Raw genomic sequence first — 25,379 nt, 5'->3', positions numbered from 1 at the left:
AAAGTAATTGTTAGGTTAGGTTGAGGTGCCAAAATTGTTAATAAAAAATTGTTACAAATTTACCGAAGTAACTCTGGTAGCACAAAATATCGAATCCAATGTATCTAATATAAAAAAGATCGAATCTCTTTTTAACATTTAAATGTATATCAAATATTTACTTTATATTTAGAAAGAAATATTTTTTTTTTAATATTTATCAACTATATATATTTCATATAACGGGGAAATATATTTTCCAAGATATAAAATAGATATTAATTTATTATTGCAAATAAAATATTCTTTTTCAATGTAAAGTACAACATAAAGTTATAAGAGGCGCCAAAATTGTTAATAAAAAATTAAACCTCACATGGCAACATACAAATTTATTAAAACAATATTTATTTCCTCACAAAGTCATTGTCACTCAAAACCCGATAACATCATCACCCATTAAAACATAGAAAACAAAAAAAGAATGTTTAGAAAGACGTAGTAGCATAAAGGTTGGAAACCGCTGGTATAGAAGCGAATGGCCTCGGCCCGGCCCCGTTAGCCGTGGCGACACCTCGAAAAAGTAGTCCCAAAATACGCGGAACCAGCTCTGCCGAGTCTGTTGGTCGGCGCGAGTTTCACGGCGTACCTGGGGGCGACCATATGTCGACGCGGACGCGGATGCCGCCGGGTGGTTTTTCGTGCCGCGGGATGGCCAGGCATCTCATCCACCGGCTCTTCTTGTGCCCCTTTATTCGACGCGCGCAGCTGAAGCCCCGGCGCAGATTCCGGGAAATGTTTCGAGCCGCCCCCTTTTCTGCCGGTTTACCGTTAGAACGGTTACGTGGCCCGCGGATGGGGTTAACACACGTTCGCGATGGCGCTTGAATTTAGCGTACCCACCGCGGGGCGGTGCTGTACTTTCTCCCATCTGACGTGGCTAATTCGAAATTATGTATGTAATTATTTTCTTCTTTGTGTTACACTTGAGACCTCAGAGAATAGTTCCCTTATGTATACAAAGTAAATAAATTTGTTAATTACGGTAACCAGTTATTTAAATGCTATGACGCGACAATAGTTCACGTACCACCGGTGGTACATTCCTGTTTGTCCCATGTGACGTATATACCATGACGTGGTACATACGTCCTATGAGACAAATAAGCATGTACCACTGGTGGTACATCCGTCCTATGAGGCAAATAAGCATGTACCGCCGGTGGTACATCCCGTCCCATGGAACAGATAAGAAAGAATATTTTATTTTCAATATTAAATTAATGTCTATTTTATGTTTAATCTTAATGAAAAAAAGGGAAATAATTTGAAAGTTGGGAAGAATATTTTATTTTTAGTATTTAATTAATGTCTATTTTATGTTTTGGGAAATGTGTTTCCACGTTGTGTGAAATACGTTGATGAATATTTGAAGAAAAATATTTCTTTCTAAATATAAAATAAATAGTTGATAAATATTTGAAAAACAATTTCTAAATGTAGAATAAATATTTAATAAACATTTTAAATAAAATATTTCTTTTTAAATCTAAAATAAATATTTCAGAAATATTTGGAAAATAATATTTCTTTCAAAATCTAAAATAAATATTTCATATACATTTAAATGTTAATCGTGCCCAGAAATGCAGTTTATTTTTTAACTGTTGTATTTCGACTTGTCCAGGTCATGAAAAATCATACCTTAAATCAACTTACATGTTATGTAGACTGTTATGTTATTTTTGTTCAATGCATTACTGAAGAATAAACAAGAACTTTTAACCGCTTGCCTTATAACAACGTGTTAGGCTCGTGGTGAAGATTTCCAATATGATTGAACTATTATTCTTCTGTAATCAATTATTATACTTAACAGCAAACGTAAGCATAGGAAATGCTTCTTTTCCCAATAAATTATTGACAAAGTAGTAATATCAATCAGAGTTGAGAAAGAACTCATAGGGCACGGGGTTAACTTTGTTATATCGAATCAAGTAGTGAATGAAAATCATCTCTCGATTGTAAAGAGTTAATATTTCTTCTTACCTCCGCTGTAGAAAGAATAAGTAATAATTAACCCCTTGGCATACTATTTACTTTCGCTACTAAGCTCATGTAATATTTTACTATCGACAATTCTGAAGAAATGCAACAAAATTTTCCATTCTACTTCAAGTGGAAATTTCATTTGAAGATAATACATTGATAATTGCAAAATAGTTGTCTCCTTTGATCTGTAGGTAACGAACAGCATTGATTGTTCTTAAATTAGTCCAAAAATCTTCATCGCGAGTCTCACTTGTCATTGTACAGCAAGGGGTTAATATCCATCATCATCTTTTAAATGACTCGCAACACAGTATTTACTCAACACCAGCTAAACCACCAAAATCCCACATTCGACAACAGCAACACTAAATCCCCATTCTCTCCACTTTCTTCCAGGCTCGAGTTTCGGTGTCTGGGGCCGCAGGATGAGCAAGAAGATCGACTCCTTCCGGCGGGCTGGTTCCCGCGAGACGATCTGCTCCATCTCAGAGAAGTCCGACAACAGTGGCAACAACAACAGCACCACAGCCACCAACAACAACCACGTAGCTCCGAAAACAGATCAACCATCCGACTCCAAGCAAGAAAAGAGAATACCTGGAACGTTCCACAGATCACCATCCCCGTTCAAGTCCTTCTTCATCCGCATGGGTTCCACGGGCATGCTGAACTCAGCGAGAGGCAACAGGCGATCCCAGAACATCGACGACAGACTCAAGTCCTCCGACAAGGAGAACCTCTTCAGAAGCTGCAGCACGAGCCAGCTGAACACCAGTCCCACCTACGTGAAGGGCGATGACCCATCAGAAGGCATCGACCTCCAGATCTCCAGTCGCAAGGACAAGACTGTGTCCTGCGATGACCTGGCTCAGAACATTGCCTTTGACATCAACGACACCACGTACCCCTTAGGCAGTCCATCCGTCAGCAGCTTCAGCTCCTGCGACTTCGAGCATTCGAACGAGTCACCCATGAGAAAGAGCAGCAGCTGCGACTTCAAGGAGGCTAAGAAGTCCAGCTTCCCGTACGCCTTCTTGCGGTCGAAACTCTCCGTCTTGCCCGAGGAACGTCACAGCACGTTGTCAAAGGACGAACGATTATTTAAAACCGCGTCCGAGGAGCACTTCCCCACGCTGAAAATAGAGGATGCCTACAGCGGCACGACCACGCTGGGCAGGCGGCGCTCGAGGACATCGAGCGTCGCCAGGGGGAACCCAAAGGAGCCCTCCACGTCGAAGACTGGCTCGTACGCGGAGTTCAGGAGTGCCAACCGCTGCGAGGACAGGTACAGTCTGAACCCGAGCCAGCTGGAGCGGATCGAGGACAACCTCCAGCAGGAGGACATCGGCTGCTACAGCTACGACAGCAGCCCCATGTCCCTCAGAGGCAGCCAGCCCGATGGCCAGGACAGGATCGAGACCAGGTTCTCAGAGACGTCTTCTTTGAACGTAGACCTGGACATGGTGCCCACGCTGAGGAACCATAGGAGGAACTCAGCGCCTAGTGGAGAGCAGAGGTTGTCCTCTCATTACGTTAGCTCCAACGAATCTGGCTATGACAGCGATGGGCCTAGAGGCGAGTCAGCTGCGTCAGAGAACGAGGGAGTTAGTTTGAAGTGCACTGACAGCTCGGATACCAGCAGCGTGGTGGACTCGGAGCTGGAGAAGCCTATCAGGAGCTCGACGCCCAGTGAGTGTCAGGAGCAGGAGAGCCAGGAGTCTAGGGTTAGGGAAGGGAACGAGTTGACAGATGGGATCGACGGGTTCAGGTGGCACCAGAGCAACTCGGGCAGGATGCTGCCGAGTATTCATCAGACGTACGATGATGCGGTGAATGCACAGTTCCCTGTTTATGGAAACGGGTTGAGCTTGCAGAGCTCGCCACCTAAGTCTCTTGATATCTCGCCACACCGGATCAGACTGCAGCAGGATAAGACCAGGTTTCTCAGTGATATCATTCAGCCGCCGAAGAGGGTAAGGCGGTGTCGACTGGTGCAGCTGCAGAAGAGGGACCCGAAGGAGAGCTTGGGGATACGACTGGCACAGCAGCGGCTGGGGGAGATGCGGTATATTGTTGTGCAGCTGGAGAGCGATGGGATTGCGCATAGGTGAGTACTTAAATTTATGGTGGTAAATTGGTTATTTGAGGTGTGTTTTGTGTTAGTGTTAGTGGATACGATGGATTTTGGTGAAGGGGCAAGGGTGCTTTAGAGTTTTGTGGAAATGATTTTCTTTTTGGTTAAATTAGCAGTTCTCAATATGGGAGGCGTGGCTTCCAGGGGAGGCGCTGAAATTGTTAATAATAAATTAGTGTTCATACCGTAATATTTACAAAGAAATAAACTTCATAATATAAACAAATATAAACATTTTTCTAAATATTTCTAATATTTCTCTAGCATTCTGAGTGAAGTAATTAACGTACTTTCAATACTTTTTAATTGGACGTCTCAAAAAGTTTCCTTTCAGTTTTTCTAGAAATGACAGTCAGCGTTCCAAAAAAAGAAAGAATTATCTGAGCTCTGCCAAGACGAACGTAAATTCTGAATAGGTTGCGCCTCTTCAATAGTGCTAGCCTCTCGCTACGTTAATTTTATGAGTTCACTGCATCTTATTCATTAACCATGGACAATACTGAATGGCACAAGAAACATTGTAGATCTCATGGATTTTATTTCATTCTAAAGACAATAAAAACAGAATTTATAAAATATTGTGCAGTAAGAAAATTATTGTTGGATTTTCAATAAATAATACTTTTATTGAATACACACAATGCAAATAGCACAAATCTCAAGTTACCGCAAGATAAGTAAATATAAATATATCTCAGTAACAACATTTTTAGCTGAACAATAAACGAGATACAATATATTAAATATTATTATAACCGTTACCTTGAATAACCTTGAGTGATTATCACTGGAAGTGTTTAAAAAAGGGTGGTTCCGTTTAGAAAAATGAAAGTGATCTTGATATCTTTAAAAAAATGACAAAAACAAAAATCTTTTTGGTACTATACGAGCCTCACTGAACCATTTAACTTTGTTCCTAAGATATTTGACGTATCTTTAAAAACAACAAAGATATTTGAGGCGCAAATGTTAGATGACTCACCCTATATATATATATGTATTCAGTTTTGGAATAAAATTTCTTTTTAATTTTATAAAGTTTTTATCAAGGTTTTAAAATTTTATAAAATTCAAATTTCCAAATGTTACAATTATTGTATTCCAAAATTGAATCCAAAATGCAGTCATTAGTCCTCATGTTTCACAACAAATATTAATTTTATAAATATAACATAATATTATTAGTTAATTAGACAAGTATTCTATATTCAGTGAACTTTGAATAAGATTGAAGGTTATTTCCAAATTGGACATTTGTATTAAACTGTCCAAAAGTAAATTGCAGCTGTTACATGTAATAATATTTAAAGTTTACAAAATAAATTTATTTAGTTTCACAGAAGCTATTATAATTTAAACTTTTCCCAACGTGATTCAAGCTTCCTTACTCCGTTAATATAAAAGTCTGATGTCGTAGAATTAATAAATTCCTCAGAGACCACCCTCGACCTTCTTTCTCTTGAAGAACCTCATCACCACTATGAAACCATTGAAACCACTGTCACACTGCACCTATTCACTAGTTGTATCTGTACTGAGTTCATGAATACGTAATTAATATTTCAAGCAGTTCCTGCTGCTTCGTGTCCCATTTCGAGTTTTTATAGAAAATTGTGTTACTTTACTTCGTTATTATGAATTATTCTAAAAAGGAAGAGTTACTTTTTGTTTATTATTATATGTATAATTATAAACTGGTAATAAATAAGAGAAATTAGTGTAACTACAAAATGATATTGTAATATTTATTTATTTAAATAATACATTGTCGAAAAGAGGGGAATTAGAGATATTCAATATGATAACTTAATATGATGACTCAATATGATAATTTAGTATAATTCAATATAATTCAATATGATAATTTAGTATGATAATTCAATATAATTCAATATGATAATTTAGTATGATAATTCAATATAATTCAATATGATAATTTAGTATGATAATTCAATATGATAACTCAATATGATATATATCATAATTTTATGACTCCCACCATAAAACACCTCGACACGAAAACTAACAAGTAAACCTTGACTGTTGCAGAGACGGCAGACTGAGACTAGGCGACGAGATAGTGGAGGTCGAGGGCAAGGAGCTGAGGACGCTGGAGAGCCTGGAGGAGGTGCAGGACTTCCTGAAGTCCTTCACCGGCAACAAGATCCGCTTGATCACCGCGTACGAGGAGACGGTGCCCCAGGTGTACGTCAGCCCGCCGACGCTGCCCGGGGAGTACGAGTACCTGGAGAACGCGAAGAACCTCTCGAACCTGTCGTTGATCGACGGCCAAGCGAAGCAGGGTGCGCAGTCGGAGAAGTCCGGCGCGGCCGCCGAGGAGAACGTCCAGTCGACGAAGAGGCCGGATTTTCTGCCGCTCTCCTGCCTGTCCAAGGAACGAAAGGGCGCGGAGAACGGCCTCGAGTCGACCGCGGAGCCGCAGCACTACCTGACCAGGCACGTCGCCAAGTTCGAGAAGGGCTACGGGAAGCCCAGCTTGGGCTTCAGTGTCGTGGGGGGCAGGGACAGTCCTCGGGGCGAAATGGGCATCTTCGTCAGGAGGGTCTTCCCCGGCGGCCAGGCTGACGTCTCCAAGTCGCTGTTTCAAGGTAGGTTTTTATTGCGTTTAGTGAGTGTTTGACACGTTCACGACGGGATGTACCACCGGTGGTACATGCTTGTCTCGCATGGAACGTACGTACCACCGGTGGTACATGAACTATTTTCGCGTCACGTACCACGTGTGGTACGCGTGAATTTTTGTGACAAAATATTTTTGACACATGGTCGACAATAGCTGTATACGTGACAAAGCACCGAAAACATTAAGAAACAATATCGAAATATATGAAATTTTAAAAAACCTGAATATAACTTAATATTTTATTTAACACTAGAACTATCGTATATCATCTTTCTGGACGGTACAACACCACTATAGCTGCACAATTCTTTCTATCATCGATAGCTATGCACATTATAATCCAATGTAACGTAATTGTTACGTTACAGTGCTACATTTATGATATGCAGACCACGTCGAATCTTGACGTACAGAGGTACAACAGCTTGGCGGCCAGTTCTGCCATTGGTGAAAGGTTAAATTCTGTAGAAATCTGCTCGGATAAATTTTACTGGCTCAACCGTACTCTTCTACTGGTCACTGTTAAGAGTTCAGTATAACGTGATCCCAATGGACAGATATATGTTAAAGAGATACCGTGGAGACAGATAAACATGTAATGGAGAAAATTTCAATTGCAGTAATTTTACATTAGCTACTCAAATGTAGTACTGATGAATTGTTGAAGTTTTTCTGATTAAAATGAGTCCAAACACGACGTATATCGGATTAGGTTCTCGATTTCATGGAAACGAGCCTTTAATTTCGAAAATTACACGAAATTCGTAAAACTAGTCCGATTCCCACCGTGTTTGGACTCACTTTAATCAGGGAAATCTCAGCAATCCATCAGTACTATAATTGAGAAGGTAATTTTAAAATGACTGAAACTTTACTAAATTAATAAATCATTCTTAAAATTGGTGAAACTTTACTAAATTAATAAATCATTCTTAAAATTGATTAAACTTCACTAAATTATAAATCATTCTTAAAATCTATTACATTTTACTAAATTCATAAATTATTCTTAAAATTGGTTAAACTTTATTAAAATAATAAATCATTTTGAAATTCACTAAATTTTATTAAATTAATCAACCATTCTCAAAATCTATCGAATTTTATTAAATTAATCAACCATTCTCAAAATCTATCGAATTTTATTAAATTAATAAACTATTCCAAAATTTCCCAAAACATTTCCAAAAATATAAAAACCCAAAGATCACACGATTCAAGAAATTCATCACCAGAGAACCTTATCCAAAGAAACAAATTCTCAGAAACGTTTATCCCTCTACTGTCATCCGTCATTATCGACGTCATTCCCTTATCTCCTTTCAGAATCGCAAGCGCCGCTCGATAATTGCCCGGCGATCAATTAAGTACAATAGAATTCCCGGCAGCCGAGACAATCGCTCGAAAATAGCCGGCGATCGATCCACCTGAGCTTAGATGATCAACAAGATTTCCTCGATGACCTCCGCTGCTCCTTTTAAAGTCTTACGTATCTGGAACGTAATCCATAGGGAGGTGGCAAAATTGTTAATAAAAAATTAATGTTAATATCATGATATCTAAACGATAGGGAGGTGCGAATTATTAATTTAATAAAATTCGGTAGATTTTAAGAATGATTTATTAATTTAATAAAATTTAAAGAATTTGAAGAATTTAATAAAATTCGATAAATTTTGAGAGTAGTTGATAATTTAATAAAATTTAAAGAACTTGAAAAATTTAATAAAATTCGATAGATTTTAAGAATGGTTTATTAATTTAATAAAATTTAATAAAATTCGATAAATGTTGAAAATAAATGTTTATCGATTTCATAAAATTTAATAGATTTTGAATTTATTTCTTTGGATAAGGTCCTTTTATGCTGAAATTCTTGAAACGTGTAGTTTTTGGGTTTTTGGATTTGGGGGATGTAGATGGATGGTTTTGGAAACGTTTTGGGAAGTTTAAGAATGGTTTATTAATTTAATAAAATTTAATGAATTTGAAGTATTTTATAAAATTCTACAAATTTTGAAAACGGTTTATTAATTTCATAAAATTTAATAGATTTTGAATTTATTTCTTTGGGAAGATTGTTTGTTAATAATAAGAATAACAATAATAATAGATTGTTAATAATAATGCCAGCTACCGATGCAGCTGAGCCTAGATGATCATCGAGTATCCCTCGATGACCTCCGGTGCTCCTTTTAAAGTGTTACGTATCTGGAACGTAATCCACCGTGTCACCGTTCCTTTCTTCGTGACGCAATCGTGGATTCTTTGCGCGCCTGTGCAGGGATGGATGGTACGGTTGATATATGGGAGTTCTGATGAAAAGAGGGTGGGATTTTGTGTGGAGCAAGAGGAATACAGTTGATTAGGTTATGTGTTTTATTGGGTTGTATGAGGGTAGAATAGTGGTATGTAAATATTTAAGGTAGGAATTTTTTTGTTATTTATTGATTAGTGTTTGTTAAATCAATATTCACTAGATCAGTATTAAATATTTGTTATATCCATATTGTATTTATAGAAAATTAGATCAATATTAAATATTTACCATGTCAATATTTTATTTATACAAGATTAGATCAATATTCATTAAATCAATATTGAATATTTATTATATCAATGTTGTATTTATACAAGTTGAGATCAATATTAAATATTTATCATGTCAATATTCTATTTATACAAATTTAGATCAATGTTCATTAGATCAGTATTAAATATGCATTAGATCAATATTCTATGTATACAAGATTATGGTATAAACCTGTACAGATGTAGTACAACCAGATAAAAAGCGAGAAAACAAAGCAAATAATAATAATAATAATAATAATAATAGTAATAGTAGTTATTACGAATACACAGGGTGCTTAGTGGGGTAGGATGTAACATTTACAATAATAATAATTGTTACCAATATACAGTGTGCTTGGTAGGTTAGGATGTAACGTTAGGTTAGGTTAAGTTAAATTAAATTAAATTAAATTAAATTAAATTAAATTAAATTAAATTAAATTAAATTAAATTAAATTAAATTAAATTAAATTAAATTGAGTTGAGTTGAGTTGAATTGAGTTAAATAGTAATAATAGTAACAATAGCTATTACGAATATACAGGATGTTTAGTGGTGTAGAATATAACATTAGGTTACGTTGAGTTAAATTAAATTAAATTGAGTTGAGTTAAGTTAAATAGTAATAATAGTAACAATAGTTATTACTAATACACAGAATGCATAGTGGGGTAGAATACAACATTAGGTTATGTCAAGTTAAATTCAGTTAAGTTGAGTGGAATTAAGTTGAATTACATAGTGATAATAGTAACGATAGCTATTATGAATATACAGAGTATTTAGTGAGGTAAGATGTAACATTAGGTTAGGTTAAGTTGGGTAGTAATAACAGTAATAATACTTACCACAAACATACTGGATACTCAGTGTGCATAGTATAATAATAATATTAATAATACTTATTACAAATATACAGGACATTTAGTGTGCATAACACCCTGTATAATAATAATAATAATAATAATAATACTTACTATGGATGTACAGGACACTCAGTGTGCATAGTATAATAATAATAATGATAATACTTCCTACGAACATACAGGACACTTAGTATGGTAGACTACAAGAATGTCGTTCGATAGCAACATAGTTCACCGTTTCGGGATGGAAATATTGGAAACACGATCCGCCGGTAACGGCGGAGGAGCAAGCGGAAAAGGAGCGTGCCAATGCGTCACGTACGCTCGTTGCTCGTGCATTCACACCGTGAACACCTCGGACACATCTCGAATCTTTAATCCGACACCTAACGTCGCGCGCATTTCTAAACAGCGGCCTGCCATCTCGCACTTTCCGCGTCGTGTCGTTACCTCGGCCCGCGGTTTCCAACCTGGCAGGCGTCAGAGATGTGAACAAAAAATTAATGTTAATATCATGATATTTAAATAAATAACAGTGCAAATACAGTCAAGTAATATTTATTTTGTAATAAAGTTATTATTATTGAACGTGTCTGTATTATTATATATATTAAACGATAGAGAGGTGCCAAGATTATTAATAAAAAATTAATGTTCATACCATAATATCTAAACGATAGGGAGGTGCCAACATTGTTAATAAAAAATTAATGTTAATATCGTGATCTCTAAATAAATAAACATCGTAACGTAACGTAGAGTCAAATATAGTCATCTTATTTAATTATAAAAAGGTGGGTCATATATGACCCATGCGGAATTTTTCAGAAATTCATTGTAGAGTCAAATATAGTCATCTTAATATCATGTACACTGCGTTTATTCAATTTCATTTCATTATAAAAGTGTGGGTCATATATGACCCATGCTGAATTTGTCAAAAATTCATTGTAGATTCAAATATAGATATGTAAATATCACGTACACTACGTTTATTCAATTTTATTTCATCGTAAAAGTGTGGGTCACATACGACCCATTCATCCTGAACTGAAAGTCTTTAAAAAACGGTCCGGCACGTACATGTTAGCGAGTCACAATAGCACAAAGGTTGGAAACTGGTCTTCTGCAACCCGCATGCCAGCTCGTCGGCGTTGTCAACGCCATCTTTTCTGCCGTTTTCTCGTTTACCTGGCAACGATTCGCAAGCTGTACGAGTGTTGCGTCACATCGGCGTGCCCCATTGGAAGAAGCATAATTAACCATAGAGTAGTCTAGGGGAATACGAAATCGGCTGGGAAGTGACATTGGCGTTAGGTCGTTTACTAATGTCTCTAGATCAGGGGTGGCCAACCTGTTGCATAGCATTGGATTAATTTGTTTACTCGATATTTAATTTATTTAATATTATACATCTTTTGTTAGTTCATTATTTATAATAAATAATAAATAATAAATAGTAGATAATAGATAATGGATAATAGATAATAAATAATAAATAGTAGATAATAAATAATAGATAGTAGATAATAAATAATAAATAATAAATAATAATAATAAACTTTTCATCTGCCGGATCGTCTTTAGAGCTTTTCTTGCACAATAAAGACTTCAAGGACTTTTGGCCACATTGCAAGAGAGGATATTAAGATTTAAAATAAAAAACACTACTCCCAGTTTATTTCTTGTTATTATTTATAAATAAAATATATTTCAAGTGATATTTCATTATTCACAATCGAAATTAAATGATTCTTACAATTAACTAATTATGAAAATGGTTTAAGTCCATTTACAGTAAATTACATATTGATCAATTATAAACATTGCCAGACTTGATATAATTAATATTTTCCAATTGACTAATATACTAACCTATAATTTCCTCGAAACAACAAAAAATGGACATTTTCAAAATAAAAAATTTTCAAAATAAACGGTCCAATTTTTCTAATTACCCATGATAATACCTGATAATTCCAATTCCACAAGAATCAATACTTTTCCACTGAATAAATTCTTCCACTGTTGCGATCATCACTTCTTATTATACGTACGCTATTGAACGTCTCGTTCCAAGGAGACAGCTCTAAGTGACAGAAGAGGTTATAATTTGTTGGGTAAACAGCTGAGCACGGTGAATGCCAGAGGTTTCCATATTTTAATTCAGCTAATCTGGTATAATCACTCGCGTCACGGTGTGTGCGGACTGTCATTGTGTTATGTAAGGATGATTTCACGCCCGTTAATCATTCGAGCTTATTTCGTAATCAATGTTTGGTTTTTATAGTAACTTTGATGACACTGTTGTAGTGGTATTACCTTTTCTTTAGAATTTAGCCATTTGCATTAGAAAAATAAATTCTTTAAATATTGCTATTTAATTAATTATATAATTATATAAGTATATGTATAATTAATTAAATAATATATATATATTTAATTAAATATATATTATATATATAAATAAATATATATACATAAATAAATAAATATATATATATAAATAAATAAATAAATAAATTTTATATAAAATATAAAACCTATCAACACTTAAACGTCTCTTATCTATGAAATGCCTTACATATTGTTATTTAATTAATTATGTAATTATATAAGTATATATAATTAATTAAATATATATATATATTATTTAATTAATTGTATATATATATTATTTATTATATATATACTTATATAATTCAATGTGCATTAAATAAATCTTCAGAATTTCTTTACAAAATTTTAATAAACTTAGATTTTCATAGTTTCCAATCCATATTTAAAAATTATATTCAAATACAATTATTATCCAGAATATTAACTATCATGAAATATCCATATTTCATTATATAGCAAGGAAGAGCCTCGCGTTGCTCCTGCGCTTATGCAATTGCCGCGACCAGCAATCCGTTACACGAGCATGCGGCAGGGTGCAGTGGCACGAGGAAACCGCGACGTTCTAGTGCTCGTAAAAACTGTCGGGATCGGTTGAAACTCGAAACGTCCTGCGTGAAACCGCCTATATAACGTGCTGCCACCTACCGCGCCGGCAGCCCGCAAAAATCGCTTACGAGACGAGACGAGACGACACGCGTGTCTGCGAAATTCGACGCGACGTTGACACGTTGCGTACCGGCCCTAGGATGATGTGTAATTTTTAGTCTGTGGTTTAATTGCTAGTTCTGCATTAACACTGCGACGTAAACACTCGTCAGAACTCCCATGTACTCGAAATAGTATGTTTCATTACCCGGAAACTGAGAAATCAAGATTCTTCTTAATAATTCTGAATGATTCTTAATAATTCTGTGTAATTCTGAATGATTCTGCATGATTCTTAGTATTTCTTAGTGATTCTGAATGATTCTTAATGAATCTGAGCGATTCTGAGTGATTCTGAATGATTCTTAATGATTCTTAATGATTCTTAATAATTCTTAATAATTCTTAATAATTCTTCTTAATAAGCTCCACTATCCTTCTTCTGTCTCATATATCCAACAAAATTCGGTTTGTCCGATGAGTCATCAAAAAAATTAAAACCAGAACAATCTCAACAATCAGTTGGCACTACGTTTGAGAAAGTAAGATTGAAATGAATGAAATCAAAACGACGCCGTACACGTCAAATATACTCGTGCATTGGAGAAAATTTCAATTACAGTAATTTTAACGTTACCTTCTCAATTACGGTACCGACGGATTTCTGAAATTTTCCTGATTAAAATGAGTCCAAACACGGTGGGAATCGGACTGGTTTCACCGATTTAACATAATCATAACAGCGTAAATAAACAGATAATAATGTAACTTAAGAACTGTAGTACCAAACAATTGATAATCATCTCTTTGTATCTTCGCTGCAAAAGAAAAAACAATGCATAAAACGCCGAAGCTTTTCGTGACAGCGAACGTGTTAATATCCCCTGATTCATCTGGTTCTTTTGATCGTTCTGAAGGTCTAGCGTCTCGCTCTTTCATTGGTGCTGTCCTCCTCCACTGAGGGCAAACAGCAGTCGGCTCGTATCTTATCTCGATCTCGAATCATCAACACTGCACGGTTAGTGCCCTGCCGCAGTCCCGGTTTTCGGGTGCTAATCGCGAGAACACTGCAAATGGTTTCTGTCATCTGCCTCGCGAAGTTCGAAACGGGTCAAAATGTCCCGCATGGTAAACCTAGTGTTAATGATCGCGACGCACTTTTCTTGGCGCTGGAAACGACTGATCGGTTAGCTACGGTTGAATTATTTTAATTTAAATTGTTCTTGTATTTCCCCCTCCATCCTCTTAGGGCCCAGAAGAAAGTTATGCTAGGAATCGATGACCCACATAAGGGTTTATGAATTTTAAATTATTTTTAAAGTAGAAAAAAATTTATTTGAAAATGAATTCTTACGCAATTTATTTTAGTACAAATGTTAATATAAAAATATATATTTTCAAAATTTAATGTATAAAGTAACGTTAAGATTTAATGTGTATAGTAACATAAAGTAACATTAGACTTTCCATTAAGTGTTAATTAAATGTTAATTATTTAACGTGGTTAAAGTTTCATCTGGAATGATAATTAATTAACAGAAAATAGAAACATTGGTAATCACCGGAAGTGAGTTAGTTTATGTGCCTTTTGATCATTTTTTAAAAATTTTTATTGACTTAAAGATTCTTGCATTTAATTGTACACTTTGTAATTTTGTACTTGTATTTGTATTTATTAACATACTACTTGAATTTCATAAATGATAATTGCTTCAAATTATAATTATTCTTCTTGTACTGTATTATTAATATAAATATGGTTGTTTGACATTAATAAATCTGTTGCCTCTCAGGTTAAAGACCTTTGCAGTGGAAATAATAGTTATGACAACTGGTGACTGGTTTTCGGGACTTATTCACACATTTCCCACTTTTTATTCTTAGCTTGGTATTGTAAAGACGGAGAAGACGTACGAATGTATTTTGAAACCAGTGGGTAGCTGTTGAGTGCACGGACCGAAGACACTCTGGCTACTAAAAACATATTGCATGAATGTTGGTCTATATTTGACAAATTTGATCATTCAAAATAAGTACTGCTTTGTTGTATAATTTTACAAACAATGTTAACCTGTTGCCTTTCAATTTCTTTTCTTCAATTTCTTTCTTAATAATTATCAAAAAGTGTTTCTACATTCATAAAGGATCAATATTTATTTGAATTATTAAATATTAATCCTTTGCACTCGAAAGTCCCCTGCGAGGGGACACTTCGAATATTAAATTCTCTAAGAACAGAGTTAACAAAAAAGTTAAGAAACGACTGATATTAATATTTACTAAATACGTAAATAAGTGGTTTAAATTTCAACTTAGGGATTACTTAATCAGCTTCTTTAGTAATGTCTCAAAGAGATTCAGTAATTGCGAAAGAAAAAATCAAGGAATGGGTCATTTTGACCCGTTTGGTAGTTCTAGTGTTAATAATGGTCCACTTACAATTAGAAATGAATAAGTAGATACCGGTGTAACGATAGTAATTCCAACACCAAAAAAAATTTTCTTCAACTGTATTTTTCACTTAAAACTATCACTCATAGAACTGTTGTCATTTCTTGTTTCAGGTGACGAGATATTAAGTTTAAATGGGAAGGTTCTGCGTGGTTACACACATCAAGAGGTTATCGAATTGTTCAAAGCAGTTAGGGAGGGTCCTATCGAACTGGAAGTCACGCGAAGACACAGGTAAATATTCATATAAATTTATAACTATAAAGGAGCAAGCGTTTACAATTTACGCAGACAGTTTCTTTTTAACAAGTCAAGTACTGGTGCGTTTACCTTACATTGTTTCATAGTAAAAAGCAAATCCCACATAAATCATAAATTACCTTATATACTACCAACTGAAGGAACCTAACCTCTTCTTTCATTAGTAATTACATGATAACTTACCCAGAAATGTGCATTTAATGTTTCAGGTATCCAAAACCCACACAAAAATCCGCGGCATGCTGAAGGGTAGGCGAGACGAATGAAACTGCCCACCGGAAGTGCTCTTTCAATTTAATTCTAAGCGACCTGCCGTTTCGCTCCGTACGAAGTTTTAGGATTCTAGTCTATCAGAACGAATCTACGATCTTTGATGTTTGTTTCGATTAATTTATTTATCGCGGTGTCGCAGTTGCGTAGTATTAAGTTTATATTATAAAGTGGTTATTATTAATATTATTATTGAAAATTATTATTATTAATATTATTATTATTGCTATTATTATTATTATTACTATTATTATATGACTATAAGATTTTATACAAATACGTTAAAGCAACGTGAATCCATTGTATGCGATCATTTTTTTATTATAGAGGACAATAAAGAGGACGTACTTTTAAGGTGCTTTTGAGGTCTACTAATACTACTACTACATTGCAAATGTATCTTGCGGAATGAACAACGACATCGAATTGAACAATTATTAAATAAGAATTTTATTGCTACGAAACTTTACAAATTTACAATATGTACAAGTCCCGGATTTATTTTTACAAAAGTGACAGAGGCTTCTTTTTACAATCTTCTTGTACAATGCTTCTCTTCACGTGTCGACGAGTAAGAGGTCTGTGCACGATTTAGCCTTCGTTGCCCTGGAACGTAAGGTTATAGGTTATTTACGCTCTTTCCTGGGTCCTCTTCTCTTTAATTAGTATACGTTAATGTTAACGAATGAATACGTTGTGAACATTCCTCTACAAAATAAGTGTTTTAAGTGAAATTAGATTTTTGATTATCGTTAGATTTAATCTAGTGTCGTGGAACTTTAATAAAATTGATAGTCTAGCAATGTCATTAAACGGTAAATTATGCATTCAAGTGAAAATATCAATATACGCTTTGATATGTAATAGAGGAAAGTCAAGGTAATACGAATGATTAATAGCGACTTTAAAAACATTCATTCTAATTGCACGCGTTGAGTGTTTTAGTGTGAGAACTGTAATTCGTTATTTCGAAATCTTTTAACTGCGAAGCTACTATATCTTTATGGGAAATGCATATTTTGTAGAAGATTATTTAAAGGTTAGTAAAACTGATGAACATTGATTTGTACAAATCTTCTTAATATTGTTATAGTAGGCGTAGAATAACCAAGGCTGAATAGGCGTTGACGGTAGTGATTATATTGAAATATAGGTTTCAGTTTTTCGCAAATTTTACTTATTAATTATGTTTAAACACTAGCGTACTTACTGTAATTCCTTATTTTTCATGCGTCTGCACAAATGTAAGGCAACTGGTCCAGTTTTAATGTTACGGAAAAGTTGAACAGCTTTTCTATGGGTTAAGTCGTGACAGACATGGCCATTCACTGCTAATATCTCGTCGCCTGCACGCAATCGGCCATCTTCTGCGGCTTGACCACCTGGCAACACCGACTTTATAAAGATACCTGTAACAGAGGATCAGTAATAAATTATTAATAGATAATCAAACTTTTACAGAATAGAGTTAACGTATGGACAATAGACTGTCAACAGATGCATTTCACATACAACTTATAGAATTGGATTTATTATTGACTATACATTTAAAATCTCGAATTTTAACGTTACATAAGTATTCAATAGACCGCAAAGAACTTTCACTAATACATATTACCAATTAAGATAAGAACTTAATAGACTTCCTTCCTTGCACAATGATAAATACAATCACGAAATTTTCCAAAAACTGAAAAATCCAATTTTATTCTCATCACTGTTCAAAAAAGCAAGTTAGGCATTCCAACACTGAAATCAATGTAATTTTATAAAACTAAAACACATTACAAAATACATTATTCTCTCATATCAATAAACTTATGGAACAAGACTTCCAATGTTTGACTCAACAAATTTCACCACGACTCATTTTAAAAACTAACTGAGGAGAATTCGGAAGTATTAAAAATTCCTCCAGTACTCAATCAAGAAATCAAATCACAGTAACCAATTCTAGAATCGAAACTTGCTCATCTACTGATTTATAAAATTCACATGACTGAAAGAATGGTATGACTAACAACGAGTTTCCTGTACTAGCGAGGATGCATAAATGTCTGTTCAAAAAATTGCTGGCAGCCATTGAGGAGATTGCACGAACTTCATATCAGATTGCAACGGCGATATCGCACCGCGCCAATTTAAATAAAACCGTTCGAAACTCGCGGCTGCGTCTCGCGATGTTCCTCGGTATCTACGAAACACGGCATCTTACACGGTGGCATGGTTATGTTTGCGGGCGCCGCGGCACCGTAACGAGCGCGTAAAACTCGAGACCGCTTGTATACATGCAGAAGCAATTTATCGACAACCCGTACAACGGTTGAGCAAGCGCGTAAATGTTATGGCAAGAAACCGCTGCCATTTCTAAGCAGCACCCGGTGCTGCGTTCAAGATGATATTTTTGCTTGTTTGCGAGCCGATCTTCTGTAAACAGACGGCCCTAGGAGCGAGGAACGCGCGAGGATAAGACGTTCTGCAGCGCGACGACAGGATTAACACTCGATAACGCGAATTTACAACGAACATCTGCATAATATTCGCTGATTTTTATGGAACTCTGATGGCTGCGAAGTAGCCAGGAGTAAAGTATGGTAGATATTTTTTTTGACTTTGAAATTTTTCTACTTGAATCCTGAAAGTCTTTGAAAACGTTATGCGGTTTGGGAAGGGTACGAATGTGGGGCTACCTAAGTACTAAATAAGCTTGAAAATTTAGTAGATCAGTAAGAGGACTATTCTAAGATCTATTTAATTTTGAAATGTAGTAACTTTATTAATTTTAATAATTTTTTAATTTCGATGATTTCGATGATTTCAATAATTTCGATGATTATAACAATTTTAATAGTTTTAATAATTTTTAGATTTCAATGATTTCGATGATTTTAATAATTTCAATGATCTCAATGATTTCAACGATTTCAATGATCTCAATTATCTCAATGATTTCAACGACTTCAATGATCGATGATTTCAATGATTTTAACAATTTTAATATTGTTTAGATTTTAATAATAGAATAGGTTTATTTTAAGAATTTATTTTATTAATTAATTTATTTATTACTGTATTAAATACTATTGAATTTTAAACGTTTTAAAAAAATTTGTACCGACAATATCAAAGAATATACACATTGATTAAAAGTAATCCTATTGCAAAATTAAAATTTTCGTGATTATTTTCATCTCTGACATTCATTTATTTGTTCGATTTGCTTAAAAGGCCGCATGGTTCCATAAAAATCAGTGTCATTTATACGAAATATTTGAACCGCAGTGTGCAGTATCGATATAGTTTTTAATTGTACGACTGATATTATTTTAAGTGAACGTCTTTTGACCATAAGACGACTAATCAACGAGTTCAGTAATTTATCGTAAGAGGTTAATTGCGAACGGATCGTTTTGAATTTTCTTCATACGTTAGAATAGTAATATCCCGAATCCCATTTTTTAAATGCTTTATAACAAACTAACAAATAAGTAGCTAGCGTCACTTCGCAAAGTAATTTAACGTAGCGTAATGTCACACGACAGATAGCCGCGTTGCTGTTAATGATGCTTGAAATAAAATGTTGAAGCTTTCTAAGGAAGAAGAATTTATATCGAAGTTGTACGTATAATAAGTAACAATGTTTTACCGAGATTGGTGTGTTAACGTTGACTGATCTCAATGGTAGCGACTAGTGACTGCTGATTAATCGCATTAATTTTTCAAAGTTAATGACTTCAGAGTTAACATGTTACGTAGAAATAATATATATCAACCCTTCCGAGAAGGAATTGTTACGTAATTGCGTTGAGATTTATACATAATTAAACATTTGTACAGCATAAAACTATTTAAGATGTTTTCAGATTCTTTTGAATTACTCAAGAACACTTAGTTTATAAAAACACGAGCATGCACGGAAGTGAAATGTAACAGAAACGTAAATTCAGAAATGCAACCGTAAAGAATTATACACGACAAAAATTATTTCTTTCCAATCATCACACTTCAAATTCACACTTCGAATAGCCAAGATACTTTCCCAACGCATTTTTGTATTTACGTGCGCACGTTCTTGCATCCACCAAATTGTCAAACTAAACCATTCAATTTAAGCACACCCCTTATATTAACACTAATTTCCTAACGGACACGTATAACGCTAGTTGAATTCGCTAGAATTAGAGACTGCACCTCGGTATAACCTCTCTCCGGGTGGCAGTCGCGATCAGCCGGGAATCGTTATTCCACAAGTAGAAAACTTTTCGAACGTCCTCGGAGCCTCCGACTCGCACGACTTCGGCACTGTATGAATATTACTGAATAAAAGTATGTGACTCACCGATGCTTCCTTTGGGACTGTCGCTCCCGCCCACGATCGTGAATCCCAGCGACTTCTTTCCCGGGCCTTTCTGGAACACCACCGTGAGGAACGTCGAGACGGTGTTCCTCGGCCTCCTGGGCAAAGTGCAGAAATTCGACACGCTCTGGGAGGCGCTGTTGTCCAAGTTCGCGACGGATTTCTCCGATGTGGATCTATTGCACTCGCTCCTCCTGTCGCGGTGGTGTTTGGTGTGGTGTTTCTTGAAGTGCGACTTGGAGGCGTTGTCGACGATCACGCCGTGCCCGTTCTCCACGTTGACGTTCTCGTAGTCCACGCTGCTCTCCGTGAGCTTCTTCGAGGACTGGTCCAAAGCGGAATACCTGGAGACGACGATGTCGACCTCCCCAGGCCCACTGCCACTGCCAAGGATCTTCCTGGCCTTCGCCATGTTCAGTCCCCTGAGTCTCTTACCATTGACTATCAAGATCTCGTCGCCTATCCTCAAAGTGCCTTCCTTGTCAGCGAGCCCGTTGGGCACCACGTGGGCCACCAGGTAGCCGGGACTGGACTCCGCAGTCTTGGCGATGAAGATACCCAAGCACTGGTCCGAGCTCTCCCTGAAGAGCTTCACGACCATGGTCTCGGTGGTGTACGGCCTGTTCCTGATGACAGGCAACCGAGCGGAATAGTTCTCCGAGGCCAGCTCTTTGTCCAATCTCGTGGCGTCCTTGTCGGGCTTGGAGTCCCTGCGGTCTATGAGCTCGCTGTTCGCAGCCTGGCACAGCTGGCTGGTGGAGTCCTCCAGCTCGTGCAGCCTGGACATGTCCCTCTTGCAACCTCTGCCCTCGTTCCTGCTGCAGTAAACGTCCAAGCTGGAGAACAAGCGCGTCGTCCTCTCCACATCCACAATGGACGACGAGGGCTTCCTAGGTGGCAGCTGCGGTGGGGAGTGCAGCGAGTCGTTAAGGCCAGTGAGCAGGCCGGAAGCGCTGCTGCTGCACCTGTCGTCCAGAAGGGAACTAGTTGCAGAGTCGTTGTCCAAGATCCCAGAATCATTATCGTCTTGGTCTTGCTCTTCGTAAAGAGGATTCGTCCTGAGCTCCTCGAGGCCAGGCAAGGTGCCGTACGAGAAGCTCCTGAGTCTCCTCCTCTCCCTGTCCTTGCTGTCCTTCTTGTAGATCTTCGCGATCAGCTTGCTGGTCGAGCTCTTGAGGTACCTGTCCTGCATCGCTCTGAACTTGGCAGCCAGGCAGCTGGACGGAGTGATGCTGTCGAACTGGGAGCCGTCTTTGTATGCAGACTCTTCTGTGCTGGTAGGTGCTTCTTGATTATTGTTCACCGATCTAGTGGAACTGTGCTCTTGAACGTACTCCTTGCTCTTGCGCCATCTGCGGTTCTGGTGATTGACACTTTCGCTGACACTCTTTTTAGATAATTCCGCTGTTTGAGCTGACATGGGACGGAACCCTAGGAAGGAGAAGCGTTCTTCTTGGTGCTTCCTGTAAGGTAACCTGCTCTGGGACTTGGAACGTCTTTTTCTTTTCGTTTGAGTTTTCTCTTCTTCTATGATCTCTTTCAAGTCTGACTCGCACACTGACCGTCTAAATTCATTTCTGCTCAGGCTGTTTTGAGTCAGCTCGCACATGGAACGGAACTGTAGCTTTTCTGGATCCTCATCCTCTTCTTGATCTTCATCCTCAGAGTCCCGGTCCTTGAAGAAGCTCAACCTGGTGTTCATCACACGGTCCAGGATGGGATTCCTCTTCTCGCAGATCCGTCGCCTCTCTTCTTGGATCCGCTTCTTGTCCTTCTTCGTGGGACTCCGCTCGGTCGTTACCTGCGACGTCTGCACGTTGTAGCAGTTCCTCTCTGACTCGGAGCTCGACGACTTCCGGCGAGCCCATCGTACGGGAGACATGTCTGCAACAGAAAGGAGAGGTCTGTGTAGGAAACTGTTTTGAAATTATTGAGAGTGTTTTTAGGGAAGGTGTTAGGAGACATCATTATTGATTTTATATTGATTTTTTGTTGATTTTCTAGAGTTCCTACTGATTTTGCATTGATTTTCTTTTGAGTTCTTACTGATTTTGCATTGATTTTCTTTTGAGTTTCTGTTGATTTTCTATTGATTTTTTATTGATTTGCTACTGATATTGATTTTCTATTGATTTCTCACTGATATTGATTTTTTATTGATTTTTTATTGATTTTCTATTGATTTTCTATTGATTTTCTATTGATTTCCTATTGATTTCCTACTGATATTGATTTTCTATTGATTTTTTATTGATTTCCTACTGATTTTGTATTAATTTTGTATTGATTTTGTATTGATTTTCTGTTGATTATCTATTGATTTTCTATTGATTTTTTATTGATTTCCTACTGATTTTGTATTAATTTTGTATTGATTTTCTACTGATTTTCTACTGATTTTCTATTGATTTTCTATTGATTTTCTATTGATTTTCTATTGATTTTTAGTTATTTTTTGGTCACTTTTTGGTAATTTTCTAACCATTTTCTAGTAATTTTTTAGCCATTTTCAATTAATTTTCACGTCATTTCCTATTTATTTCCTATTTATTTCCTATTTATTTCCTATTCATTTTCTATTCATTTCCTATTCATTTCCAATTCATTTTCTATTAAACACCAAGGAATAAGAACACTTATATCACAAGACACAAAATTATTTTGCAAATGTTACTTTGCCAATTATATTGGCATTCAATAATCAACATTAACTTGCATATAAGAATTCATGTTTCGTTGTTTAAACTTTCTAACATTTTCATAACGCACTCGTTCCATTTGCTTGCACAGGTTCCGTTACCTGGATCAAACGTGCACCAGAAATGGAAATACAAATTACGACTTCCTCATTTTCTCTGGTTCATTAAGTGCTCTACAGATGTTTGAAGTATGAAAGGGGATATCAAGACGAACAATCGTACAGTTGAAATAAAAATCAGTACAATAAGTTCTTATAGAAAGCTCAGATAAAGATTAATAGGTAAATTAATTACATATTATTAGACTAACTCATTCTGTTAATAAATAATTAAATATTTTATATAAATAAATTTTAAAAAAGATTAATTTTATTGAATAAATATTCAGAATATTTCTATAAATCAATTAAAAAATAAGCAACATACATACATACAAATAAATGAATTAAAATAAAATAAATAAGATTTAGAAATTATAATTAAATAGAACATTTTTTATATAAAAATAAATGAAATATCGAATAAATAAAATAATTTTTAATAAAACTATTAAATCAAATAAATAATTATATATTTTTATCCAAATTTTTTATATATTAGGCTACATATGCTTGTTTATATGATAATTAATAAATTATCTTATTGATAAATAAATCTTAGTCTTAATAATAAATAATTATATATTCCTTTTTTAAATAATTAATTTATTATTATTAAATTAATTAAAAATTAATAAATAATTGATTATTAAATAATACATATATATATAAATATAAATATAAATATTTAATTAATAAACTTTATCTATTAAACACATCAATCCCCCTTAAACGTATACATATTTTTTAACAAATGGTATCGCAAGATCTGTTTAGATTACGTCATACGTTTCAGCAAAACGAAGATGCTGTTTGATTAGCAAAAAGGATCGTAACGTTACAGAAGGTAAGTGGAGAAGTTACGTCGGAAAATGAAAGGCTCGTATGCTCGTAAAGATCGTTTATGCGAGCGCGTAGCTACCATTAATCGGTACAGAGGAAACCATAACAACCTCAGTGCACCTGCTCGCCTCGAAATTGTTAATGTGAATCATTTCAGATGAACGCGAATACAGCGATCAAATTAAAAATGTTACAATGAGGCTCGCTTCAAGTCTGCAGCAATCTGTTCGGCTAAATTGCACAATGCTGGTTACATTCTTTCTCTACTGGCTGTCTTGAGCTCGACGTAATGTGATTTCAGTGGATAGGGAGAAAATGAATACAATGAATACGCATGCGTCGAATATAATTATGCAATGGAGAAAATTTCAATTGAAGGAATTTTAATGTTATCTTCTTGAATGTGGAACAGATTAAGGTTCGTTCTCATGAAATCGATAAAACTAGGTTGATGTACGTCGTGTTTGGACTCATTTTAATCAGCAGAATCTCAACAACCCATCGGTACTACGATTGAGAAGGTAAGGTTACAATGACTGCAATTGAAATTTTCTTCATTGCATGTTTAACTGTACTTCCTTGAATGTAGTACCGATGGATTGTTGAGATTGTGCTGATTAAAATGAGTCCAAACACGATGGGAATCGGACTAGTTTATGGATTTCATGGAAACGGGCCTTTAATTTCGTTGATTATGTAAAATCGGCGAAACTAGTCCGATTCCCACCGTGTTTGGGCTCATTTTAATCAGCACAATCTCAACAATGCTCTCGCACTATATTTGAGAAGGTTATGTTAAAATGACTGCAATTGAAATTTTCGTCATTAGATGTTTGTATTCGTTTCGAAGTCCCGCATTTCGATCTTCAATTCTCTGACTGTGTCTATCCCGCTTCCACACACTATATCGATCCTCTGCCTTTATCAGACTATGCTCGAGTCAGTTCCGGATGAGAAATAGCTTCCTCTAGAATTTTCTGCTCGCGTAAATTCCACTACACTATTTGATAGTACTACTGTTGATATTTTTCTTTGAGTATAGCGTAAATCAGCTATTTGTATTATCAACCGGTTAAGAATTATTATTTATATTAATTAATTAATTA

At 35.7% G+C, this 25,379-nt stretch overlaps 2 protein-coding genes across 14 annotated transcripts in view; one reads left to right on the top strand and one right to left on the bottom strand.

Annotated features, from left to right (window-relative positions):
• Nucleotides 1–16,635, top strand: part of LOC116426839 (uncharacterized) — a 207,904-nt gene extending 191,269 nt beyond the window's left edge. For 6 of the 7 annotated variants that reach the window (XM_076369098.1, XM_076369114.1, XM_076369104.1 and 3 more), the window contains 4 exons: nucleotides 2,428–4,138; nucleotides 6,215–6,774; nucleotides 15,859–15,979; nucleotides 16,216–16,635. In XM_076369098.1, coding sequence (XP_076225213.1) covers nucleotides 2,428–4,138; nucleotides 6,215–6,774; nucleotides 15,859–15,979; nucleotides 16,216–16,252 — 2,429 coding nt within the window. In that variant the 3' untranslated portion in view covers nucleotides 16,253–16,635. Of the gene's footprint in view, nucleotides 1–2,427; nucleotides 4,139–6,214; nucleotides 6,775–7,177; nucleotides 9,816–15,858; nucleotides 15,980–16,215 lie in introns of those variants that run through there. The other variant, XM_076369109.1, reaches the window with a different exon arrangement.
• Nucleotides 16,636–16,702: 67 nt separating this feature from the next.
• The window catches only part of LOC116426840 (uncharacterized), a 143,852-nt gene continuing 135,175 nt past the window's right edge, over nucleotides 16,703–25,379 (bottom strand). For all 7 annotated transcript variants that reach the window (XM_076369117.1, XM_076369116.1, XM_076369122.1 and 4 more), the window contains 3 exons: nucleotides 20,616–22,517; nucleotides 17,487–17,685; nucleotides 16,703–16,882 (listed from right to left, as the gene is read on the bottom strand). In XM_076369117.1, the coding sequence (XP_076225232.1) occupies nucleotides 16,834–16,882; nucleotides 17,487–17,685; nucleotides 20,616–22,517 (2,150 nt within the window). In that variant the 3' untranslated portion in view covers nucleotides 16,703–16,833. The remainder of the gene's footprint in view (nucleotides 16,883–17,486; nucleotides 17,686–20,615; nucleotides 22,518–25,379) is intronic.

This window comes from Nomia melanderi, chromosome 1 (assembly GCF_051020985.1).
Source record: "Nomia melanderi isolate GNS246 chromosome 1, iyNomMela1, whole genome shotgun sequence".
NCBI lineage: Eukaryota > Metazoa > Arthropoda > Insecta > Hymenoptera > Halictidae > Nomia > Nomia melanderi.
Note: the sequence above shows the minus strand (reverse complement) of the source record. Positions and strands in the feature narration are given on the sequence as shown.